This window comes from Mesocricetus auratus, unplaced genomic scaffold (assembly GCF_017639785.1).
Source record: "Mesocricetus auratus isolate SY011 unplaced genomic scaffold, BCM_Maur_2.0 Super-Scaffold_100676, whole genome shotgun sequence".
Taxonomy (NCBI): Eukaryota; Metazoa; Chordata; class Mammalia; order Rodentia; family Cricetidae; genus Mesocricetus; species Mesocricetus auratus.
In genome coordinates, this window is record NW_024429266.1 from 175,723,961 (window position 1) to 175,747,244 (window position 23,284).

General features: G+C 41.6%; 1 protein-coding gene across 8 annotated transcripts in view; it reads left to right on the plus strand.

The window, feature by feature from the left end:
• The window catches only part of Pparg (peroxisome proliferator activated receptor gamma), a 136,297-nt gene that overhangs the window by 107,465 nt on the left and 5,548 nt on the right, over nucleotides 1-23,284 (plus strand). For 7 of the 8 annotated variants that reach the window (XM_040737951.1, XM_040737952.1, XM_040737948.1 and 4 more), the window contains 2 exons: nucleotides 3,587-3,786; nucleotides 12,082-12,532. In XM_040737951.1, the coding sequence (XP_040593885.1) occupies nucleotides 3,587-3,786; nucleotides 12,082-12,532 (651 nt within the window). The remainder of the gene's footprint in view (nucleotides 1-3,586; nucleotides 3,787-12,081; nucleotides 12,533-23,284) is intronic. The other variant, XM_040737953.1, reaches the window with a different exon arrangement.

Sequence of the window (23,284 nt, forward strand, 5' to 3'; positions counted from 1 at the left end):
TCACTGGATGAAGATTCTAGAATGGCATTTAAGGTACTCGTCAAGTCCATTATCAGGAATGGGCATGTAAGGTAGTCCGCTACTGCTTAGCTTGCCAGTTGGTGTCATCCTTGTAAATTGCTAGAGGTCTCACTGGTGCCAGCTCTCTCTTTAAACCTATGACTCCCTCTATTATGGTATTTCTCATCCTGTTCTCCCCGTATTCTACCCCCCACTCAACCTTCCTGTTCCCCCATGATCTACTCTCTCCTCCTCTTCTCCCCCTCTCTTCTTCCCAGAATAGCTCTGATTTTTTTCCAAATTTTACTTCACAATTTCTGTGGTGATTTGTTTTTATTTTTACTTTGATTTATTATTTGCTGTGCTGAGGATGAAACCAAAGGCTTTATGTGTATGTTAAGAATGCACTCTACCTGGGGGGAGGGCACGGGAGGAGGGGAGGGAAAGGGAGAGGGACCTGGAACTGACTTGTGAAGCAACCTTGTTTCTTATCTAAATTTAAACTGGAAAATTAAAAAAAAAAACAATAATCATTCAGGAAAAAAAAAGAATGCACTCTACCACTCTAATCCATATACTCAGCCCATAATTTCTTCATCTTTTAATGCCATAATTCTTATTTTCTCTCATGTAAACTTCCCAATGTGCATATTGGCTCATATTCTGTGTATTTTTTTTTTGGTTTTTATGAGACGGGGTTTCTCTGTATTGTTTTCGAGGCTGTCGGTCCAGCCTGGCCTCGAACTCACAGAGATCCGCCTGCCTCTGCCTCCCGAGTGCTGGGATTAAAGGCATGCGCCACCACCGCCTGGCTATTCTATTTTTAAACTTGGTGTTTTGGAATTTAATTCTTCACATATTTATTGTATACTATATGTATTTTGTTACACCCAGGAGCAAAGATAAAACTTGGTATTCATATAGCTTCTGTTCTAGAAGAATTAATATAAACCTCTTAGAAATGTTATAAAAGCTTCACATTAATATATGCATACAAGAAAGCCTACCATTTAAAAAGCTTTTTCAAACCCCACGTGATAGATATAGATAGATAGATGGATGGATGGATAGATAGATAGATAGATAGATAGATAGATAGATAGATAGATAGATCCTATTTGGATATTGGGGTGGCTTATTAGAATGTTCCATGGGAGACATGTAATTTTAGAGTGTTCCCAAGTAGTTCTCATATGCTCTGCCCCCTTTTCTTCCACATTGCTCAAAAGACAACAAAGCAAATGATTAGTTCTGTGTGAGAGAGGTGGTGGTTAAGAATGTCTTTGCAGGGGACTATAAAAGGATCTTCTACATGGTTGTTGTATTGTTGCTTGCATATATTAATGAGTCTAATTGTTTCATTAGCACATATGCAATCATATTCACCTCCATTACCTTTTCTTGTCCCTTTCCTCTTCCAAACTATCTAGTCCCCTTCTACTTCCATGTTATTATCATCATTGTCCTTCTTTTTCTATTCTTCTTCTTCTCCCTCTGCATCCTCCTTTTATTTTGTGACCTAGTAAGTTTACTTAGGATCACTTACCGAAGCATGTGTGAGGGGTTATTTACAGGAACGTAGGCAACTTACCAGTGGCAGCACTACTGAAGAAAATGCCTCTGCCTCTACCAGCAACCATAGCTACCAATCCTCATGGAGGAATGGGGCCTTGTTGAGCTTGGTGAACATGGGTTTTATTCATTTTATTTAAAAATGCTCTATAAGTGCTAAGTGCTGAGTGTAATAAACAAGACTCCTGTCTTCATGAAGACTGCAGACTGGAGGAAAAAAGAAAACATTATTGTTGACTAATATGGCCAGAGTTATAAAAAAGAGGAGAGTAGAGTCAAGGTCATAGACTGGGGGAGTCCAGTGGATCGGGGACCAGGTAGGAAGGCCCCTCAATAAGCTGGCATTCCAGTGCAGCTAAAATGGAAGAGAATAATGGGAGGCTGCAATTTTGACTGAAAAGGGGGGGCAATATTTTAAAGATTTCTTTTTGAAGGGGTCAGGCACAAACGTTATATTTATCAAGAGTATCTAAACATATTCTGATTTAGTGTAAACTAGAGGCAAACATCTCTACTTAGTGCATTAGTTTTATTAGTGATAAAGTATAGGGCCAACTGAGATGAATTTATAAACATATGAGACTTAGGGGTACAAATCAATCTTTTCTCTAAAACAAAATTGAGCTGTGCATGGTAGTGATCAAGGATGCTAGTTCAGGGAGTTTTAAGTTCTGGGCCACACTGTGCTATGCAGCAAGACCTAGTCTCAAGAATATAATATAAAATACAATAAAAATAACAAGAGCTGAGCTGTAGTTCAGTAGTAGAGCATGTGCTCAGCACACACTATGCCCAAGAAGGCATGTAAAGGACATCAGGTCCCCTAGAACTTGAGTTAGAGATGGTTGTGAGTCACCATATGGGTGTAGGGAATCAAACCAGGGCCTCTACAAGAGCAACACGTGCTCTTCACCACTAAGGCAACTAACTCCCTAGCACCCCCATTTTAAATTTATTTTATTTTTATAAATATTTTTAAAACAACAATGAAGAATGACCACAAAGAAAAACATTACTCAAAGTGACATTTTTACAAATGTTATCAGAAGGAAAGCAGGAAAATTTATTCAAGTTGAAAACCTATAAACATATTGTTATTAATTTTATTTTCTGGGAATGGGATGTAGGCCTTACACATGCCAGGCAAGTGTTCTGTCCCCAGACGACAACTCACACAGATTAATTCCCATCTTAGGCTCTATGGTCTCTCTTTGATCTTTCTTTTGTATTCATACTTCCCCACTCCTTGAGAAGCCCAGGATAAAGGTGTTGCCTTTCTGATGAACCTCAGTAAGGGGTAATTCTACCAAGTTAGAGATAAGTCCAACTTCATCCATTCAATGTCCAAGTTCCCTGGTCTACTAGATGGAATAAAGCACCATCCTTTCTTCACAACAAGGACAAGCAGATCACACAAACTGCCCAAGAACAGAGCTTGTACAACTGGGACTTCATGGCTCCTTACTTAATTCATAAAACATGTAGATCCTCCTACCTGACCTTTTGTGAAGTGCAGAAGTTACCAAGATAAATAAGACAGTGTCCCTGTCTTTCAGGACATTGTTCTACAGAGGGACAAGAGTCATATAAAGTCATAATTAGAGTACAGTGTGAACACTCCAATCACTGAAGTGCTGAGGGTGGGTGGAGTACTGGGAAGAGGTAACTAGCTGTACTTGAAAGCCTTGGTTCTTAAGGGATGGATAGGAATTAGCTCTCAATTACTCCATGTTTGGATGAATATGTATTCCTATTTGTTAAACAGATTCTTCCAATTTCCTAACAGGATCATATGTTGCTTTTGAAACTGAAGAAGTAAATAATTCAATTTTCATTTTTCTGTGCTACTGTTGTGAAATAAAAACACAAGCAAAGTGGTAGATAGAAAGCAGAACCAGTGCGGGGTGGAGAGAGGAGGGGCTCATACACTGTGGGAACCAAGGCTGGGGAGAGCACAATGCAGGGCCATAGTAATGATCCAATGATTCATCCTGTCATTCCTCTTCCTCTGCAGCCATCAGGTTTGGGCGGATGCCACAGGCCGAGAAGGAGAAGCTGTTGGCGGAGATCTCCAGTGATATCGACCAGCTGAACCCGGAGTCTGCTGATCTCCGGGCCCTGGCGAAGCATTTGTATGACTCATACATAAAGTCCTTCCCGCTGACCAAAGCCAAGGCGAGGGCGATCTTGACAGGAAAGACAACAGACAAATCAGTTAGTTCTCTTCTACTCTCTACAAGGGGTGGCTGGAGTCGGGGATACTTTCTTTGACTAAATGATTTGCCTCAGTACGCATGTGTATGCAGATTATCACTCAGCTGTGAACTGTTAAAATCTTGTAGCATGTCAGGTCCAAGACACAGGAAGTGTCTTCAAACAGGATAAGTAAACATTGTTCTGAAAAAAGAGCAACTCCTCCAAGCTGTAGTTTTAAAAAACAGAACTCTTTGAGAGTGATACAAGAACTCATAGGTTATCTCAATACTCATGAATGAATGTGAAGTCCTCTCATGCCCCCACCCTCTTTCTAGACCCATCTCTTTGCTCAGCATCAAAATAGCTGTGAGAACACAGTGTCTCAGCAGCCATGGAGGAGACTGAGCAGGTGTAGAAGGTGTTGGATCCCACTTTTACCTTTCAAGGTTTCCAGAGTCATTCATCCCAAGTTGAAAGTTGGTACAAAAGTCCATCCAGGATATCATGAGACCTATGTTCTTAAAGTACCAAACTTGATTCCTGGGAAACTGGGCACTCTATCCTTTTATTATATACATGAATCCTACTTTCTATAAGGATCTAAGTTGCCTAAGCTACTCCAATGGAGTATTTTGTTATTTTATTTTTATTATTGGAGGGGTAGTGCTAAATATTGATTAAATCCAAGGCCTCAAGCATGCAGGTACACCTGTGCTAGAGCTCAGCTACATGCCCAAGCTTCAAAAGGATCCTTAAGTGTCTGGAGGTTTGTTGAGAGACATTGTTTAGAAAATGCATAATAGTTGAAAAGTATTGTGGGTCCACTTTTCTAGGAAGCAGAAAGCTTCCGACATGAAGCTGAAAACCAACACCAAATTCCATTAAAAGGAAACCTAAATGCTGTTTCCCATCCCACTGTCAGCTGGGAACGTGACTGGGTCAAGTCTCTGTCCCTCAGTTTCTACAAGCAGGGTATTTCTTTCTTTTTAATTAAATGACTTACAGCATAGTCAGCTAATGGCTGTGAAAAAGAGCCACATGCCAGTAAGAACAGTTGAGTTTCAGATACTCAAGGGCCCAGGCCCTAGAATTCCCAAGTATTTTATACATTCTTTACATTCCAGCTACGGGGCCATTGTTTATTACCATCTTCATTTAAGGAGAAGGAACTAAAGTGGAGAGGCATGTGCACATAGACATCTGAAGGCTATGATGTAAGCTTTCTGACTTCTAGTTGGGAGCATTCTCTGCATGCTGTTCCGAGGACCACACATAGTACAGTGCAGTCTGTCCACTAAGTACAAAAGGCAGCCATAGCAAGTTAAACGTGAATAAAGACCTCTACACAGCTAATCTGACTACAGAAAATAAGCTTACTTCATTCCCAGGTAGAAAATAAAGGAAGACTGCAGCTGCATGACTAAGGAGAGTGAACACTTGAAGGCAAATTGCAACAGCTTGCCAAGAGCAGGTGCAGGAAAGAGGGCTGGAGTCTGGGATCTCAGAACTAGGCTCTGGGGAGGGGGTTGCTGAAAGGCAAGGAGTCCCATAGTAGTCAGTTCAGTTTTACCTAGAGCCATTCATTTTGCAGGCTCTGGGCTCTTATCGCTTTACCTCCAGTGCACACCTGAAATCCATGGTGGAAATCCTATCAATTTAGTACTACTTAGAAGCTAGGTGGGAGAGGGGGGAGAGGAGAGAGAGAGTGCAAGCCAGCCCACCCTAATAGGCAAGAATTTAAATTTATAGAATGAGTAGCCAATGTAGTCCTATCTTTGTTCTGAAGGACAAGGAGCTCAAACCACTAGAAATCACTTGGAAACCTCATCCCAACTGACTTTTTGGCTCTAAATCTTTGAGTTAAAAATAAGATAATTGGAGGCCCTTTGTGAAACAAATAGCTATTAAGCTATTTAAGGAAGGGGGTACAAAAGCTTGATTATAGACCTCTCAATTCAGAGGCCAAGGGTTGTCATTTTTCCCTATAGTAAGTAGGCTTGTGATTTGCCCATAATAGTTACTCAGACTATTTGTTTAATTGAGTTAAAGACTGTTGCTATGCCCTTTGAAATTATGGACTTTCAACAGAGGGCTTTTCACTAGCCCAATATTTGTTCATCAAACTAGACATCATTAGTGATTGGGTAGTGACAGAATTGCCTCCAGTTAGGGTCTAGAAAAAGAAAAAGAGGCCCAGCCAAATATAAACAACCCATTCACTGATTATACAGAACTAAAATCAAATTGTTTGGCACTGTTTTCTTCTTTTCTGGTTAAATCAAACCAAGCACCCATGGAAATAGTTCAGTAGAGAATATGGAACAGAAACCCAAAATGTGATTTGCAGTGAGATTTGTTCTTTATCAGCATGGTCCTATTATTCATTTGATAGCATCTATCTCAGGAGTGTTATGTTATCTCTTGGCCAGGACTGTGAAAGCTAAGATTTGCATTGATAGGGAAAGTTTTGCTGAAGTGCGGCCTCTCGAGATGGTGGGGGATGTGAGAAAGTGGCTGAGGCCATGAGGAGAGCAACTTAGGTCTCATTATACACACAGCTTGCCGCTGATGTCATCGCATCAGTTACGCCAAGCCCGGGGGAGGCTGCTCAGTGTAGAGGATGACCAATTACCCAGAACCCTTGCTAAAGGAAATGATCGGACTGAAGGGGCCATTCTTAACGTTTATCTCACTGCTCAATTTAACCATGGCCTGTTAGGAACCCACCAGCTGCTGCCCTCTCAGCCTTTGCCTCCAGGCCAGCAGGGGCCACTCCCCCTTCTCAGCTATACTTCCTTCTTTTATATCTTATCTCCTTGGGCCACTCACACCCTTCAAAACAGATAAATTAAGTGTTCCTGCTCTCCTCCTATCAACTTTAACATCATATCTTTGGGATAAAATACCAATAATTTTCATCATCTTGCCTCCAAGAATATGGGCTGGGTATGCTAGGCTCAAGGGAATGTGTGCTACAGAACCACTAAAGAAATCTTAGGAGCAGTATACCTTTTTGCCACCCTCGAACCCATTCTCCCCACCACCTGCTTTTCTTCCAGTGGTTTGTTTCAGCCATAGCCCCTCCCTTGCTGAAGAAATTCTACAGATTTCTGAAGCCCACACTGTGCTGGAAGGCAGTTTGATAACTGAATGGACTTTGGAAATTCAGGATGTTTGACTCTCATGTTGGTGCAGTGCAACGGTCACATGATCCCATGTTTGTTGATGAAAATAAACTGAGTGGTTTTCAAAAACCATTCTCAGTGTCATGGCTGGTCGTAAAACAATAAATAGAAAAACCTTAGGTATGCCTGCCAACTCTTCAATACATATCTGAGAGTGATGCCTGGTGAAGCCCTGGCTTGTATTCTATCTACAAATAGGAAGTAAAACTTTTTATTTGTACTGTGTTGGACTTTGGGTTCCAAGGCATCATGTTGTTTATGACAGGCACATGCAAAGTCACTGTTCTTGTAACAACAGGAGAAAACTGGTGCCATTTGGAAAGTGACCATTCTGAATAATATATGAAATACAAAACCACTGAGTCATAAAGTCCATGCAGAATTGTAAACTGCTGTGGAAACATTTCTGTGCCCATTTACATTTAAGCTTTCTAAAATATACAAAGGCCATCACATCTTACTGACTTTGGGGAAAATGTCTTCTTAAATCCTACTCTTACAGACAAACAAAGCATAGTCTTTCCCGTCACCTTTGGAGAGCCTGAATGAACTGGAATATCCTCCCCTGATGAGATAATATTGAGGGAGCCCTTAGAGAAAGACTTAGGAACCCTGTAAGAATAAAGCAGAAAGCAGTGCTGAGTACTCTCCAAGGCTAATGAACTTAGGTTCCTGGCATTGTTGATCCATCTATCAATAGTATTAAAATAATTTATTTTATGACCAGAGTAATTAGTAATAGCTAGCAATATGACAGAACTAAACTAATAGTGAGGTGTTTGTTTTGTTTTGGAAAAGAAACAAAAAGAGCCTTATTCTAGGTTTGGGTACACAACTCAGTGATAGAACACTGCCTACATATATAGGGCTCAGGGTGCCATTCCCAGTACCAAACAATAGCAATAATATTCAGCAGGGTTGAGGAGGAAAGCACTTGGGCTTCTTTACTTATTTTTATTTTATTTATTTAGTTAGTTAGTTGTTGGACTGTGGTCGCCAGTACTCTTGGCTGCTATTGAATAATTTATTTAAGAGTTGTGGTTATGTGCTGGTTCGTTTGAGTGTGAATAATTCTTATTAAGTTTTCATTTATTTGTCTTAAATCACTAAACCACATGGGGACACAGAATTACATCTGACAGACTTTCTAACTTCTGTCGTTGACTATAAGAAATGCCATTCAAAAGTCACTACCTGGGACCTCAGCACAGAAGAGATTGAGCTTAAAAGCCCTAGTTCTTTCCAGAAAAGTGATTTTCTTGAAAAGGGTTAGAATACATGGAGAAGCCTGGGACAAAGCATTACAGAAGAAGCAATCAGGAGGATGTACCAGTTCTAGGTCAGGGATTGCTATAAAGAACTCTTGGACTTTGCAAAGCATCCCGGCTGAAAGTCTCTTCACACTTAGAGAGTAATCATGTGGCCTTCAGAAGATCTTTTGAGTTCTGTGACCTCATGGTTTTCAACAAAGCAGAGACATAGAAGCAAGAACAGTAAGGAGGGTGAGGAAATCAATGTACTTGGGGTTATCATTCATTGACTGTAGCTCATAAAGGACAGGGTTTGTTCCTAATATGAAAGCCAAGAAACAAGGAGACAGACAAAATCTAAAAGACAGGCTCTAATAATGGAGTGTTCTTTGAAAAATCAAAATATCTGGAAAGGTCCATGAAATGAAGCCTACATTTCCCAAACCTGGTTCTTGTGGTTTTCTGAATGTAAACACACTATAAACTAGAAATAAAAAATCACTGAGTCAAATTTTGAAGACAATGTGACTCCTCCTGTAGATGATGTGTTATTAGAAGACACTATACAAGCTAATCCAAAGCACAAGGGCCCCCTTAGCTTTGTATAAAATACAAAAATGTGATCAAAGTCGTACAGGCTGTTGATGATGTAGTGTGTTAATAACTCAGTTCTCAATAAGCAGGCAAGCCACTGCTTTCTTAGTAGGTTTGAGGATGAGGAAGTCTCAGTAAAGTGTGAAAGTGATGCCTTAATGGATGGTTTGTGGTATGAGAACTAGTGAGCTGGTGGCTTGGGGTCACTCTTACAGTTTGACAGATCCATACAGAAGCAGAATTTATGCAGTCAAAAAAGGCATAATAAAATGTAACTAGGAAAAATAACAACAAAACCTCCACTGGTGTTCATTTGTGTGTCAGTACTCAGTGCTCTCTGCCAGTCCCCTACTTTTTCAGAAATGTCAGAAATGCTGAAGTGATTTTTTAAAGCATAACTGTACTGGTTTGGTATGATGGTGGGGGTGCTGCCTCTTTTCTCTGTCCTTGAGTATTTACTGCCAGGATATCCTGACCAACACTGATTGCCAAGGGGTTAAAGTCACATTGTTGTTAAATCGGGAGAGAAAATTAGCAGGATTTAGTGCCCTATGTTCAGCTATCCCAGAGTTTCAAAAACAGGAACCTGGGGCTTTATATGAGGGGCAGGGGAAGTCAAGGAGGATCACAAGGGTGATGGACCAGGGCAGAGTTCCAGACAAACCGCTTACTTGGAGGAGAAAGAATCTGATACTTATCTCTGCCAAGAACCCACATGACTGAGCAGGAGCTCACCCAAAAGCTGAAGGGGCAACTCCGGGTACAGTCTTCCCGGGTGTAAGGAGATAGTTAACTGTCTTGATTCTGTGCTTATGTTTTCCATCCTGGGGATGGAACTCGGAGCCTTGAACATTCTAGGAAAGTACTATAGTGGGAACCGTGTGCCCAGCTGAGGTGATGATGTTGTGTTCGTGTTAGCTATAGTCTACCATGTTTGGTTGAAGTTCTTTCTTTGTTGCCCACATTCGTTTTCTCACAAGGGGCTTTAACGAGGGATGTGACATTCTTGGAGCCCTATATTTAAGCCCCAGTAAAGCATCAGCCAAGTGTGGTAGTGCCTGTCTAATTCCAACACTTGGGAGGATCAAAAGTGCAAGATCATCATCTGGTACATATCAAGTTTAAAGCCAGTCTAGGTATATGAGAGGTTGCCTAAAACGGTTTAAGTCATTCTCATTTTCTTAATATAAATTATAATACACTATAAAGCGCCTAGAGCACCAATAGAGGAGGAGGAGGCAGAGAGAAGGAAAACATTTCTTCTAAGTTCTGCAAAATCATCTTCATCCATTCAAATTTTTCTCATTGCTAAAATCTGACCAGAATTGAGGGATAACACAGTACATTCTAATTGATATAACTGACTGTGCCTTCCTTTATCCTCTTCTTGCTAATGGTGCCAATTGTGAAGACTCGAGGTAAGCAGAAACAGGGTATCTGAGAAACAGTGAGCATGTTTTGCCGCTGATTGTTTTGAAGAATGAAAGGCAGCAAACACACTGCCTCTGAGTCCAGAGTCTCTCCTCTCTGGGGTGTGGTGAGCATTATTGAGGGCAGCAGTACATCTAAAACAACAACTCTGAAGAGTTTGTACAATGTGTGTATTTGGAAATCTACTCAGAATCTAGGAGTCCTCAGTGTGGAACAGAATGAGCTTGATGGAAACCAAAGATTCTTTCTTATCTGCAAGAGTTCATAATGAAATCTCTGGCCAGTACATCTTGAAGCTGGCTACTGTTGTCACCTATGCACCCTCCAACCCTGCCATTTTGGAAAGCTTTCAGAACCTCTGCTCAAAAGAAATTACTTTTAATACTTCAGAGAGTTTGTGATCATGTGTCACCACATATCACACACACACACACACACACACACACACACACACACACACACACACACACACCCTGCCACCATAAACACTAGAAATGTAACTAGAATCTCCTCTAGAAAAGAAATAGAAACCTTCAATTTTGTCAACTCCCCTGCAGTGGTGTCGCACGCTTTTAATATCATTTGAGGTCACAGCCTAGATAGCCAGGGATACACAGAGAAACCCTGTATCAAAAAAGGAAGGAAGGAAGGAAGGAAGGAAGGAAGGAAGGAAGGAAGGAAGGAAGGAAGGAGAAGAAAAAAGAAAAAGAAAAAACCTTGAGACTGTGGAAGTGTAAATATAATTAACTAGCCTTCACACAGCAGCTGACAAAGCTCACAACCATCTGTAACTCTAGTTCCAGGGAATCTGATATAGTGTTCTGACATATACAAGCTAGACACATGTATGGTACACTTATATGCATACAGGTCAACACCCAGACAAACAAGATAAAAATAAATCTTGGGGAGGCAGGATTAACCATAGAACCAAAACCAGGACCCAATAGCCACAGTTTTTATTCCAGAACACAAATATATAATAATATTGAGGTTAGTTCTTTCTAGGGTCCCTTCTTAGAGTGCCATGACAAACAGGAGTTGCTTCTGAAAGCAGCCTGTTGCAAACCTGAGTAATTGATGTATTCATTTTATTTATTAGTTGATCCTTAATAACAGATATACTAAAATTTAAGTTCAGGGCTGGGTCTGCAGCTCAGTGATAGAGCATTTGCTTAGCATACATGGGGCTCTGTGGTTAAATTTTCAAAACTACAGATAATAAAAAACTAAAAAGCATTTTTATTTTACTATTTTTGCAGTGTTTTACCCACAGCTGCTTTTTCTGAAACAGATGGCTTCCAGAGCATTTAAAAAAGAACGAAGGAAAGAAAGAAAAGGAAAGAAATAGACATTTTCTTGGCTCAATATTTTTAATCTGCTTTGAGTGAATTTTTATAGTGAAATATATTTTATATGTACACTGTGTTTCCTTTGTGGTCTGAGTAAATTTAATCTAAAGCTGCAAGATTAGTTTATGTTCAAGTGGGTTTTTTTAATCATAAGTTGCTTTAACTATTTTTTAGACTAAATATATATTCTCTTGAAATTCAAGAAAAATAAGTGACTTTTTGTCATTTTAAAAATCTAACAAGTCAAAACTATTAGTCAGTCCCAGGGTAATGTAGTGGTGGTATAATATGAAGGAAAAGAGGAGCAGAATTTATAGAATGTTTGGCCAGAGCAGATCATAATGATGAATAGGAAAACCCTTCCTCCTGAATAAGCCCCTTCAGCCGTTACAGTTTTACTCAGCAAAGCAATGCACACATAGTCTTTGGAACTAGGGTGGTGTTCTCACAGAACAAGGAATCACCAACTAACTCAACCACTTCCCCCTTTTTAATTTGCAGCCGTTTGTCATCTACGACATGAATTCCTTAATGATGGGAGAAGATAAAATCAAGTTCAAACACATCACCCCCTTGCAGGAGCAGAACAAAGAGGTGGCCATCCGCATTTTCCAAGGGTGCCAGTTTCGATCTGTGGAAGCTGTTCAAGAGATCACAGAATATGCTAAAAATATCCCTGGTTTCATTAACCTTGACTTGAACGACCAAGTGACTCTTCTCAAGTATGGTGTCCATGAAATCATCTATATGATGCTGGCCTCCCTGATGAATAAAGATGGAGTTCTCATATCAGAGGGCCAAGGATTCATGACCAGGGAGTTCCTCAAAAGCCTGCGGAAGCCCTTTGGTGACTTTATGGAGCCCAAGTTTGAGTTTGCTGTGAAGTTCAATGCACTGGAATTAGATGACAGTGACTTGGCCATATTTATAGCTGTCATTATTCTCAGTGGAGGTAAGATCCATCTTTTGATTTTGATTTTGATTTAGAAGGAGGTGGGACGATGGTGGGATTGCATTTCCTCAGTGTTCTGTGTTCCTTTTTTACTGACTGTGCTTGTGCAGAGCATGCCAATGGCACAGTGCCATGAACATGTCACTCCCCAAGCTGAATACTATTAGCTTTCTCAGAGTGAAGGCTGTGGGGATCCAGGCTCCTTGGCTTTTATTCATCACACTACTTTTTTCTGCCAAATCCAATCATGAAAGACAAATATCTTCTTCTCTTTTTTCATGTTCTTTTTCTTTGTCTTTCTCCCTTCCTTCCCAAAAGGCCAATCAGTCTTCAGTTCATTTTAGTAATGACACATGTAACTCAACTTTGATGATGCTCCTATGGTATAGAGCAGGCAACTCTGTGTGATCTTACATCAGGACTCAGGGCATGTACATATACTAAACTCCACCTTCCCACTCATGTGGCTTCTTCTTGTGACTTCCCTTTTGTGCTTTTGTAAGGCACTCGGGTGTGATTACCAATGCAGTGTGAACCAAGAGCATGCCACAGAGAAAGAAATTGAACTACTTGGTTATTTGTCAAAATTTTGGCCTTGCAGATAGAAACATGATCTAACTATTCAGATCCAAAAGCCACATTTTATTTCCAATGGTATCTCTCTTGTTTACAAGTATGCAGAACTTTCTGCTTTCATCTCTATCTATAAAAATTGCTGAGTCAGATGTAATGGTGCACACTTAGAATCCCAGCACTGAGGAAGCTGAGGCAAGAGGATCTTGAGTTGATGGCCAGCTTGGGCTACATAGTCTTAAAACAAACAAAACTTTGTTTTTTAAACAGTGAGCTCTTATATTGGAAGTGACTTTAAGTGCACTTTCTGTGTGAACTGTGCAGCAACCTACTTGTGAAAACTCACCTGTAGGGAAGGTGAATCTGTAGGTATAAAGGTGTGTTATTGTTTCATATAAAGAGCATGATCCAATGATTAGTCTTGTGTGATTGAGAGCAGATGCTTTCTAGTAAGATGCATGGTGATTATCAAGAGCAGTAAGAGCCAACACCAAGGAGATACCTCTAAGGCCAGACAGTGTTCTGAGTACTTCCTATACACCACAGCAGCTCAGTGAGGTAAGTGCCACTTTCTTAAGTGAGGAAGCAGAAGCACTGGAAGATGTGTGCCTTTGCCCACAGTGATGTGACCAGTGTAAGATGCACTTGGGGAGCCAGGCATAATGGTACACGCCTTTAATCCCAGCACTCCAGAGAAAGAGGCAGAGGCAGACAGATCTCTATGAGTTCAAGGCTAGCCTAGTCTAGAGAGTTCCAAGCCAACCAGGCAACATAGTAAATGAACCTGTCTAAAGAAAGATGGACTAGAATTGCTAGTCTGCTTGCAGAGTCCATGCTCCCAGCTTCTATTCTGTGAAAGCAAAGCTGCTTCACATGACTAAAGAGCAGAGAGATAAGCAGTATGGCAAGGGTTAGTCAGAATCAGTAATTTTGTGTTGTCTTTGTCGGTGGGGCTGGAATCAAGAGCCAGGCACACAGCAACCACTGACAAGTAAGTATCTACTACCCAGGCATGGCACATTCTCAGACACTGAATCAACATGTTTTTGGAGTTGAGTGGTTGAGTTTTAAAGTTTTGGTCCTAGGGATTAAACTCATGGCCTCAGGCATGTCTACCACTGAATTATACTCCCAGTCCTAGAAGCACCATTAGTGACTATAAAATACTTTTAAAGGGTCTCTTATAAACCAAAGCATTTCTCTATACATTTACATTATTATTTATCTTTGAATGATAGTGAAAACATAGAAAGGTAATGAAAAATGCATTCCCTTATTTAAATTTTTGTTTATTTCATTGTTTAAGTTTTTGAAACAGGATCTCAGGTTACCCTGAACTCACTTTGTTGCTGAAGCTAGTCTTGAACTCCTGATCCACAGTGCTAGGATTATAGGCTTGTGCCAACATGTCTTTCTTTGGAAAGTGTTCTAAATTTTGATTATTGAATATTATTTTATGTAAATTTCTATCTAAATATCAGATAATTTTGTTATTGTAAATTTCCAGAAATGAAATTCATATCTATGAGCATTTTTAAGTCTTTTATTTCATCATTTCCAGATTGCTTTCCATAGATTTTGCAGTTATTAATATCCATAGTCAGTAAGGGAAGCATTTGAAAAAAAAGCATTCAAACGTCTTACTTTGTAAATAGGAAAGGTCTGAACAAGAAACAGTCATGATGGGCTGGAGGCAGGAGCTCAGTGGAGAAGTGCTTGTCTGATACATGCAAAGGTTTCAAGCATCACAGAAATAAAAACACACACATACATATACACATGTGCACATATATACATATATGCATACACACAAACATATATACATACACCATTCATTAGTTGGTCAAGAAACCACATTCTAAGTAATGTGCTCGAATTTGATGCTGTAGTTGCTGACTCATGTTAATTTATGAAAGTTAGAATGGCACCAGTGACAAGTACTCTATATAAAGAAGTTCCTTTTGCCCTTTCACAGATTGTCTTCACAAAAGCCAGGATCCAGATCTCATCTGACCCACACAACAATGCAAGATACCCTAAAGTAGCAGCCTGCCAGATTATTAAGATCTTTTAATTCTTGTGAATTTTTCTAGACTTCCTCAAAGCAGAGGATTAGCCACTGATGTGTTCCTACATCACAGAAAGGAAAATCCTTCCCTGACCAAAGTTGATTTTTATAGATGAAGTCTAAATACAGGCAACAGACAAGAGTAAAACTGGCCCATGTTTGTAGAGATCACAGGAATATGATTCTCTCTCCTCTTTACTCAGGGGGGCTGGTTGGGTGCAGGTCAGGTAAAAGCTGCCCAACAGTCATTCCCAGGTTGAGGACTGGCTTCCAGTAAGTTCTCAACATCCATAGATGTGAGAACAATATCCCAAACCCTGCTTTATTAGAGGAAGACAGTTTACAGGTTAGCCTGCGCTTATTGGTTGTTTTTCCTTATTCTGAAATTCCAGGAAAACACCATGTAAACAAGAGACTTTAGTCCAGAAAACAGAGTTCTGTCCTTATCCGATCTTAGCAAGAGCCATCATCTCTTCCACACTTCAGAAGCTGTTCTTTAGGCAAGGACCAGCTGACCCTTCTAAGCTGGAGCTTTGGCCCTACTGACGGCACTTAAGTGTTCAGGCTAGGGAATGATGAGGAAGCTGAGGCTGTGTAAGAGAGAGGACCAGAGCTGAGTGTGGGGGTTCTCAGAGGGACCGAAGAGGAAGATTGTAGATAGAAGTATCAATTTGACCAGACTCGGGATTTGCTGGGGAAGTAAGTGTTGCTGCCCACTAAACAGTGCTGACCCTGTTGATCTAGTTCTTAGATTTGAACTGTGTTTAGCAACTCCTGGTGTACTCAGCTCTTGCAGCCAGCCTGCTAAAAGAGATGACCTAGTTCTCAAAGTCTTCTTGTCTCTTTCCTCTGAGCTGGGGCAAGAAGTGGAATAAAAGGAGCAGTCGTACTTCAGAGCCAAAACTTAGTTCTTAAGAGCCTGTTCATAGTCTTCCATGGATCCCAGCAGGGCATCCTGAGTTTATTCTCACTTCATAGGCAGAAAAATTAGGGGCCTGGACTCAGATTTGTACAAGATCTGATGCCTATTGATTAGTAGTAGGACTGGATTAAAAACCACACTTCTTGTCACAGTGGTAGCCCTGTCCCCTCTGCTTCCTTACTCTCTGCAGCTAGCAGCTGCAGCCCACACTCCCACCCACACGTTCCTTCCTTAAGGTCTGAACCTGGAATCCAGGGGAGCACTTCCTTGTAATCCCAGCAAATAATAACTTCCATTGCACCCTCTCGTCTTACTGCTGGGTTAGGTGGTGTTGAGATGTTTGCAACTGGCGCCATAGACCCATGCCAGCCTTGCTAGCAAGCTTCCAAGCCCTGCTCTGTGGCAATGCCAAGTGTGAAGCTCGGGGTACCTGGCAAACTCCAGGACACTCCTCTGGACACTTTGCCCCTTGAGTGTGTGCTGTGTGGTAAAGAAAAGCCTAGGAGGGTCCAGCTGGAACTCTCCAAAAGGAAAAAGCTCTTGTTAAGTCAGAACAGCTTGGAATCCATTTTGATTTGTCCTAAACTTTTAAGATATGAGGGAAGAAATTCACTGGATTTTACAATGTATTTTTCAAGGCAAATTGCCACTGCCATCTGAGTGACAGAGAAACTGCAACTATCTATGCCTACATGTAGTAGCAATAGACAGCGAGTCATCAACCTCCTCACTTACCCTCTAGAGTCTGGCTTGTGCCAACCACCTACAGAGTGTCCCCTGCTCTTACCAGCAGACCCTGCAATGTTCCTTCTTCAAAGCAGCTCTGGGTGGCTGTTCTTAGAGTGACTGGTTGTTGAGTGGGTAGAAGGTAGTTATGTTCTCATAGTTATGCATTTGCCCACGAAAGAAGACATGATACTGTTTGTCAATTTGACCTTGTTCTGTCAAGTCAACAGCTTGATGCCCCATTGCTTCATCATGGACCATGGCTGGTGGGTACTCTTTTTAATGTATTGGACTTAAAACAGAGTCAAAGCACATTGCCTAGAATAAGTTGACATATGCTTATAATAAGTAAAACAGCAGCAGTATCCCCCACTTGTTGAATATCCCAGAGATCTAGAACATGTGTTTTATTCCTAGACTTTGATCTGTCTTTGCTGGAGCTCTATATAGCGTATACCCAGTTTTTAGATGGAGAAAAATGGAACTTCAGAGAAAACAAGTTACCTACTTCTAGTCACAGAACTGCTAATTGATAAGGCCATGAATGTAGCTCAGTGACAGAGCCCACATTGAACATGTGCAGACCTGGGTTCAATACCCAGCACTGCAATCATCATCATCTTCATCATCATAATGCACTTCTCTATGAAATTCTGTTGCCTTTTGAGTAATTCAGAAGAAGAAGGCTCTCAATTGCCAAAAAGGTAGCTTCTAAAGAACTATTTCCATGCTGCCTATAAATATTTATAATTAAGAATATTCATATATTGTTATTTATATCCAATGCCCTTTTTTTTTTTTTTTTTTTGGTTTTTCGAGACAGGGTTTCTCTGTATTGTTTTGGAGGCTCTCCTGGAACTCACTTTGTAGACCAGGCTGGCCTCGAACTCACAGAGATCCGCCTGCCTCTGCCTCCTGAGTGCTGGGACTAAAGGCGTGCGCCACCAATGCCCGGCCAATGCCCTTCTTAAGATACAATTTTAACTAACTATAAAGCATTTTACCCACTGAGTTGTCTTCCCAGACGCCCTGTTTGGCTTTGAAAGGTGCTTGGGAAAGGCCTACGGCTTGTGATAAGCTGAAGGCTGGTGCTATAGTTCTTACATCTGTCATACAGTAAGCACCTGGACACAATGGTTTGCAAAGCTTCCCACAAAAGTAGACAGTAAACTTCAAATGGCTAAGTAAATAAGTTTCCACTTAACCAGATACCATCATATACCAAGTCATAAGAGAGATAAATGATTACAAAGAAAAGTTGTAAGAACAGGCTGGGGAGGTTGTTTAGTCAGTGAAGTGATTGCTATGTAAGCATGAAACCTGAGTTCAGCACCCATGTAAAGGCCTTCTGCTATGGCATATGGGTGTAAAACCAGCCCTGGAGATGCAGAGGCAGGGAGATCCCTGTAGCTTGCTAGTCAGCCATACTTGCTGAATCAGCTGGCTCCACTTTCAGTGAAAAACCCTTCCTTTCTCAAAAAGTAAGGTAGCAAGTTAGGAAGACACCTAGTGTCAACCTCTGACCTCCATATACACATGTGCATATGGGGTGGAGCATAAGCATACATGCACTCGTGAGAGGGATTTAAAGTCGTTAAAATATTATCCAGTGTCTTCATTTCTCTTGCTCTAGCGAAACAGCTGAGCAGGTGGACACTTGCTCTGTGTAGTTCAAGCAAATAGATGCTTTCTTGGGGGACTTGCAAAGCACCTCTCATTCAGCAGCTCTAAATGCAGTGACCCACTACAGATCACTTGGGGCAGAAGGACCACCAGGTTTGGGAGTGTCCCTCTACCCCTGTACCTCAATTACCCTTCAGACCTTAGGAATATGTGTCATGCTTCCAACTTACTATAGAGTGATTTCTGTAAATTACAGTGACAGTATAGCACATCTCTCTGGAGAAGAAGGGTGTATGTGTCTAATTGGAGCCCTACAATAGTCACACTCTTGATTATTCTCAGCACCAGGGCCTTTATATCCTCTTCAGTATGTGATCATCTCCCATGGTAGTTAAGTGAAAAAGAGACAACATCTAAACTACTTTGAAACTTAAACATTAAAAATAAGTAGAAATAGCAGTAGACCAACTTTTTGTGTTCAGTGATTCTGGGGATTGAACTTAGGGCCTCATGAATGCTGAGCACAGGCTTTCCCATTGAGCTACAGCCTCAGCATTATGCCAGTTTCCTACTTCTTCTATGCCAACTAAATATTTAACTTCCTTCCCCATTGAGAAAGTTGTTTTTCCAACTGTTCTTCAGATATTGAAAATAAACAAAGACATCTAATTTCTCTTGAGCTGGACAGACAGTGCTATCATGTCCCCTGTCCCCATCAGGTGATGACCATGTCACAAAGTAATAGCTGGTTTGTTAAGGACTAACATATCTAATGGGTTCTACCTACACTATGTATGAGGCAGCACTGTGTGTGAGATTGGCAGAATGACTTTGAATAATGACTCAGTTTGAATTATCTAGAAATGTCCCGTGTTCTCTGGTTTCATAACCTCATGCACTTGGTATGATAGGGGTGAGGTATATTTATGAGTTTGCAGCTGGCACCCAAATACTAAAAACCAGAGAACTGGGGGCAGGGATGAGGTAATGGGGGAAATAATGAAACATCTTAGACTCACCCCATAGATAGACATGCATATGAGAATATATGTGCAGGCTCTTGTCTGCAGAGTATAGAAGACTCCTTATCTGTAACTGCTCCAGAAATAAAACTTCCTCCTCCGCCCAGGCTGGGTAGGTCGCCATCATCTTGGGACTGAGCAAACAGTGGCATTTGACAGACCTAGGATTGAAAGTTGAACTGCTGAGTCATTCCTGTCCACACTGGCAGTCTTGGAAGAGGCTCCTTAGCCAGTCACGGGTGGCTTTTCAGAGAACTTTATCATTTTGGACTCTCAAAATGTGTATTTAAACTCTGGGTGACCCCAGGCAGCCTTCCAGATAGGCACCATTCAGCTGCAAATGGGGAAGGGTGAACTCAGGATCCTCAGGTCACCTAACAGGGAGGCTAGACACAGGGGTGTAAGGTGCCATGCGGCCCAAAAGAAACTTCTCATCTGGTGCAGCAGCTGTGGACAGGTCAGGGAGAAAGCTCCAGAACCACACAGGAGAGTCTGAAAGCCCCACTCCCCCACTTCCTAGATGTGTGGTTGCAGCAATTATTTACCTCCCTGGGCCTTAACTTCCTTATCAGCTCCCTAAGCAAGTGAAATAGCATTATATGAAGCTTCTGGCATTGTGCCTGGGACACTGTTATGCACACAGTGAATGCTAATTTCCCCTTTCTCCTGGTGATATCATTTGAAGTAGCTCCACTCCATCCTGCCTGTCAAATGACTTGAAATTCCACCAACCGTCCTTAAAATCCCTTCCTACAATATAAATACCCCTAGGAGCTCTCAGCTAATCCCTTTATCAGCTATCACTTTAAGGGGATTAGTTGCAGATTGAGAACAAAACCCAAAGGGAAAGAGATACAGAGAAGGAGGAGGAGCCAAAGAAGGAGGATCAAAAACCCCTAGCCCTGGGCCCCCACAGAGGCAGGGGGAGCTGGGACTGTGGATTCCCCCTCCCATATTTCCCTTGACTTTGCAGGAACCTTAGATGTTTAGGAAAGTATACCTATGTTTTGTGGTTACAAGTTCTTCTGAGGAAAAAAATGGAGAAAAAAAAAGAAATGAAAAGGGAAAAAGAAGGGGGAGGGTGCAGGAGTGGAGAATCCAAAGTTGACAAGGCTTCTGTCTCTGGTTTGCTGTCTTGGGTCTAAAGACAAAGAGTCTTCCTTTTCTCAGCCCTTCTTCTCCCAGAGCAAAGCAGAGCCACCAGGCACATTGAGGACAGCAGTGGGTCAGGCTGGAGGGGGACTCAGAAGAGGACATTCTCCCATTTCCTTTCACAAAACCTTGTTCCTCTACCCCGTACCCCAACCCCAGCCAGCCAGCCAGCCAGCCATCAGTCCTAATGGAATCATCCAAAACAGAAAGAACAGAATTGCAGCAGCCTCCTTCAGCTAAAGTGGCAAACCACAGTAGACTGCCACTTGGTCCTGACAAAAAAGGAAAGGAATAGAGCATGTAACGAGTGACGAGTACCTTAGAGCCAGAAGGATCACAAGGACTTCCCAGGGCCAACACAGAACTCATAAGACCTTGAAATAGAACCAAACTCAGGCTCTGTTCCTTGGGGAACCATGTATAAAGGGACAGCCTAGCTTTGACCAAGCATTACCTTGCCCCTTCATGCATTCATGTTGAGGACCTGGTTCTGTGAATATGGGAACTGAGGAATATTTTGATGTAGTGTTGCTGCTTGATGGGCAGATAGTAGAAAATATTGGCTAGGCTTGATTTCTTTGTGGTTTTCCCCGTCCATCATCCTGCTAAATCATAATGTTATCCAACATAGAGAAAGCATTGATTAATGGGAAATCGTTGCGTGAACGGGGAAGTGTAAGAGTGTTTCAGTGCGTCAGAGGGAGGGTCCAGCCGCAACATGTGCTGCAGCAGGCAGATGATATCTATCTGTGAAGCATTTGCAAGGCTTCTGTTTTACTGCATCCTGGCTTTTCTGATAGAAGTAGTAAACCATCCCATGCCTCAAATCAGTCAATGGTCAGACCTCTCGTTAATTTAGGTTGACTCTAACATCCTAATAAATCCTCGGCAAGGTACAGCCCAGAATTGGGAAGAAGAAAACATCTGGAACAGGGAAGGTGAGGGAAAGCTGAAAAGAAGGAATAACTAAGGGAAAAAGGGCAGAAAAGAGAGAACCCCGGAAAACCAGGGCCTGGCAAGAGAGAGACAGCCAACGGAGTGACAGCTGAGGTATAGCTCCAAAGCCTGCTGTATGCTCTGACACACTCAATACTCAGAACACTGGGACTTGGTTTACCATTCCAGCTCTGCTTGAAACCATTAGTTACTTCATAATGAGCTGAGGTGAGAGCTCAGGTGGTCAAGTACCTGCCTTCTATGCATAGAGACAGGAATTCAGTTCCAAGAGCCCAGGTGGGTTTTGCTTGTTTTGTTTTATTAGCCAGCTATGAAACTGGAGAGATGGTTCAGTGGTTAAGAGAACTTGCTGTTGTTCTTTCAGAGGACCAGAGTTAGTTTCCCAGCACCCACATCAGGTGACTCACAACCTGTAACTCCAGCCCCAGGGGATCAATCACCCTCTTCTGGCCTCCTTAGACACCCACACATACAAAGCACATACTTAGCCCACACACACATAAATAATACAAATATATTTAAAAGCCAGACCTGTGCTGGTAATCCCAACACTGGGAAAGCAGGGACAGATGGTCCCTGGGGCTCTACATGGCAAACAAAGTCAGAGACCTTGATTCAAAAAAAAAGAAGAAGAAAGAAGAAACAGTGGACAGCACCTGTAGAATGATGCCTGAGATTTCCTCTGACCTCCATTCCCACATGTGCACCCACTCACACACGTGTGAACAAAACCATTTTTGCAGTGCTATGGATTGAATTCAAGTATGCTAGATAAGTAGTCCAATACATCCCTAGTCCCTTATTTATTTATTATACAAGTTCATGCTATGTTGCCCATGCTGGCCTCTAATTTCTGGGTTCAAGCAATTCTCCTTCCCTGGCCTCTGAATATCTTGGACTATAGGTGTGTTCCACTGAGCCAGCTTCCTTTTTTAAAACAAAAAAAACTCAAGTATGGAGATGTTCTTAAATCTGTCTGAGGTCACCATGTGAGGAAGTGCAAAGTTGGTCAGCCAAAGCTTCTCAGTAAACTGGTACTGCTCACTGAGGGCTACATGTTCAAACACCAACAGCTCCTGAAATCTAGAAGATCTATCCCAGGTCATGTATATGAGACATATATGTTGTGTTTAATCTTCCTGTTCATTTTAATGTGTAGACCAAATTGAGGTCCCTGTACTAGATCTGGTTCCTTCTGAACAATGTGTTTTTCTAGAGAGGATAGTGGGAGCGAGTGGCCACAGACCACGTGACATCTTACATAGTCTGTCTAATGTTCACTCCAATTCTGAAGATTAGAGTCCTTAGTCATTTCTACAAGGAACATGTAACCGCACCACTGTGACTGCTTTGTGCCTATTCTGGAACTGTCCTGCATGCATGTTTTCAACTGTGAGGGTGAGAATTTGCCCCAAACATGTCTGTATTAGAAATTATATTCTTGTGATCTCAAATTTCCATTCTCACCAAAAGTACTTCAAAACCTTCCATTTCCCAGCTGTTGATACACCACCCCACCTGTAGCACAAAGAGTAAGAACTTCTAGTGTTCTTACCCTGTAACTCACTATGGCCTTATGAGAGATGTGGCATTGTTGTCTTCAAATGTAAACCATCCCCTGAAAGGTCTGCTAAGTTGTCCAAAAGCACATGGATACTTAAGTGGAAGGGATACAGCACTTGATCTTCAGGTTCCAGGCCCAGGTCCCC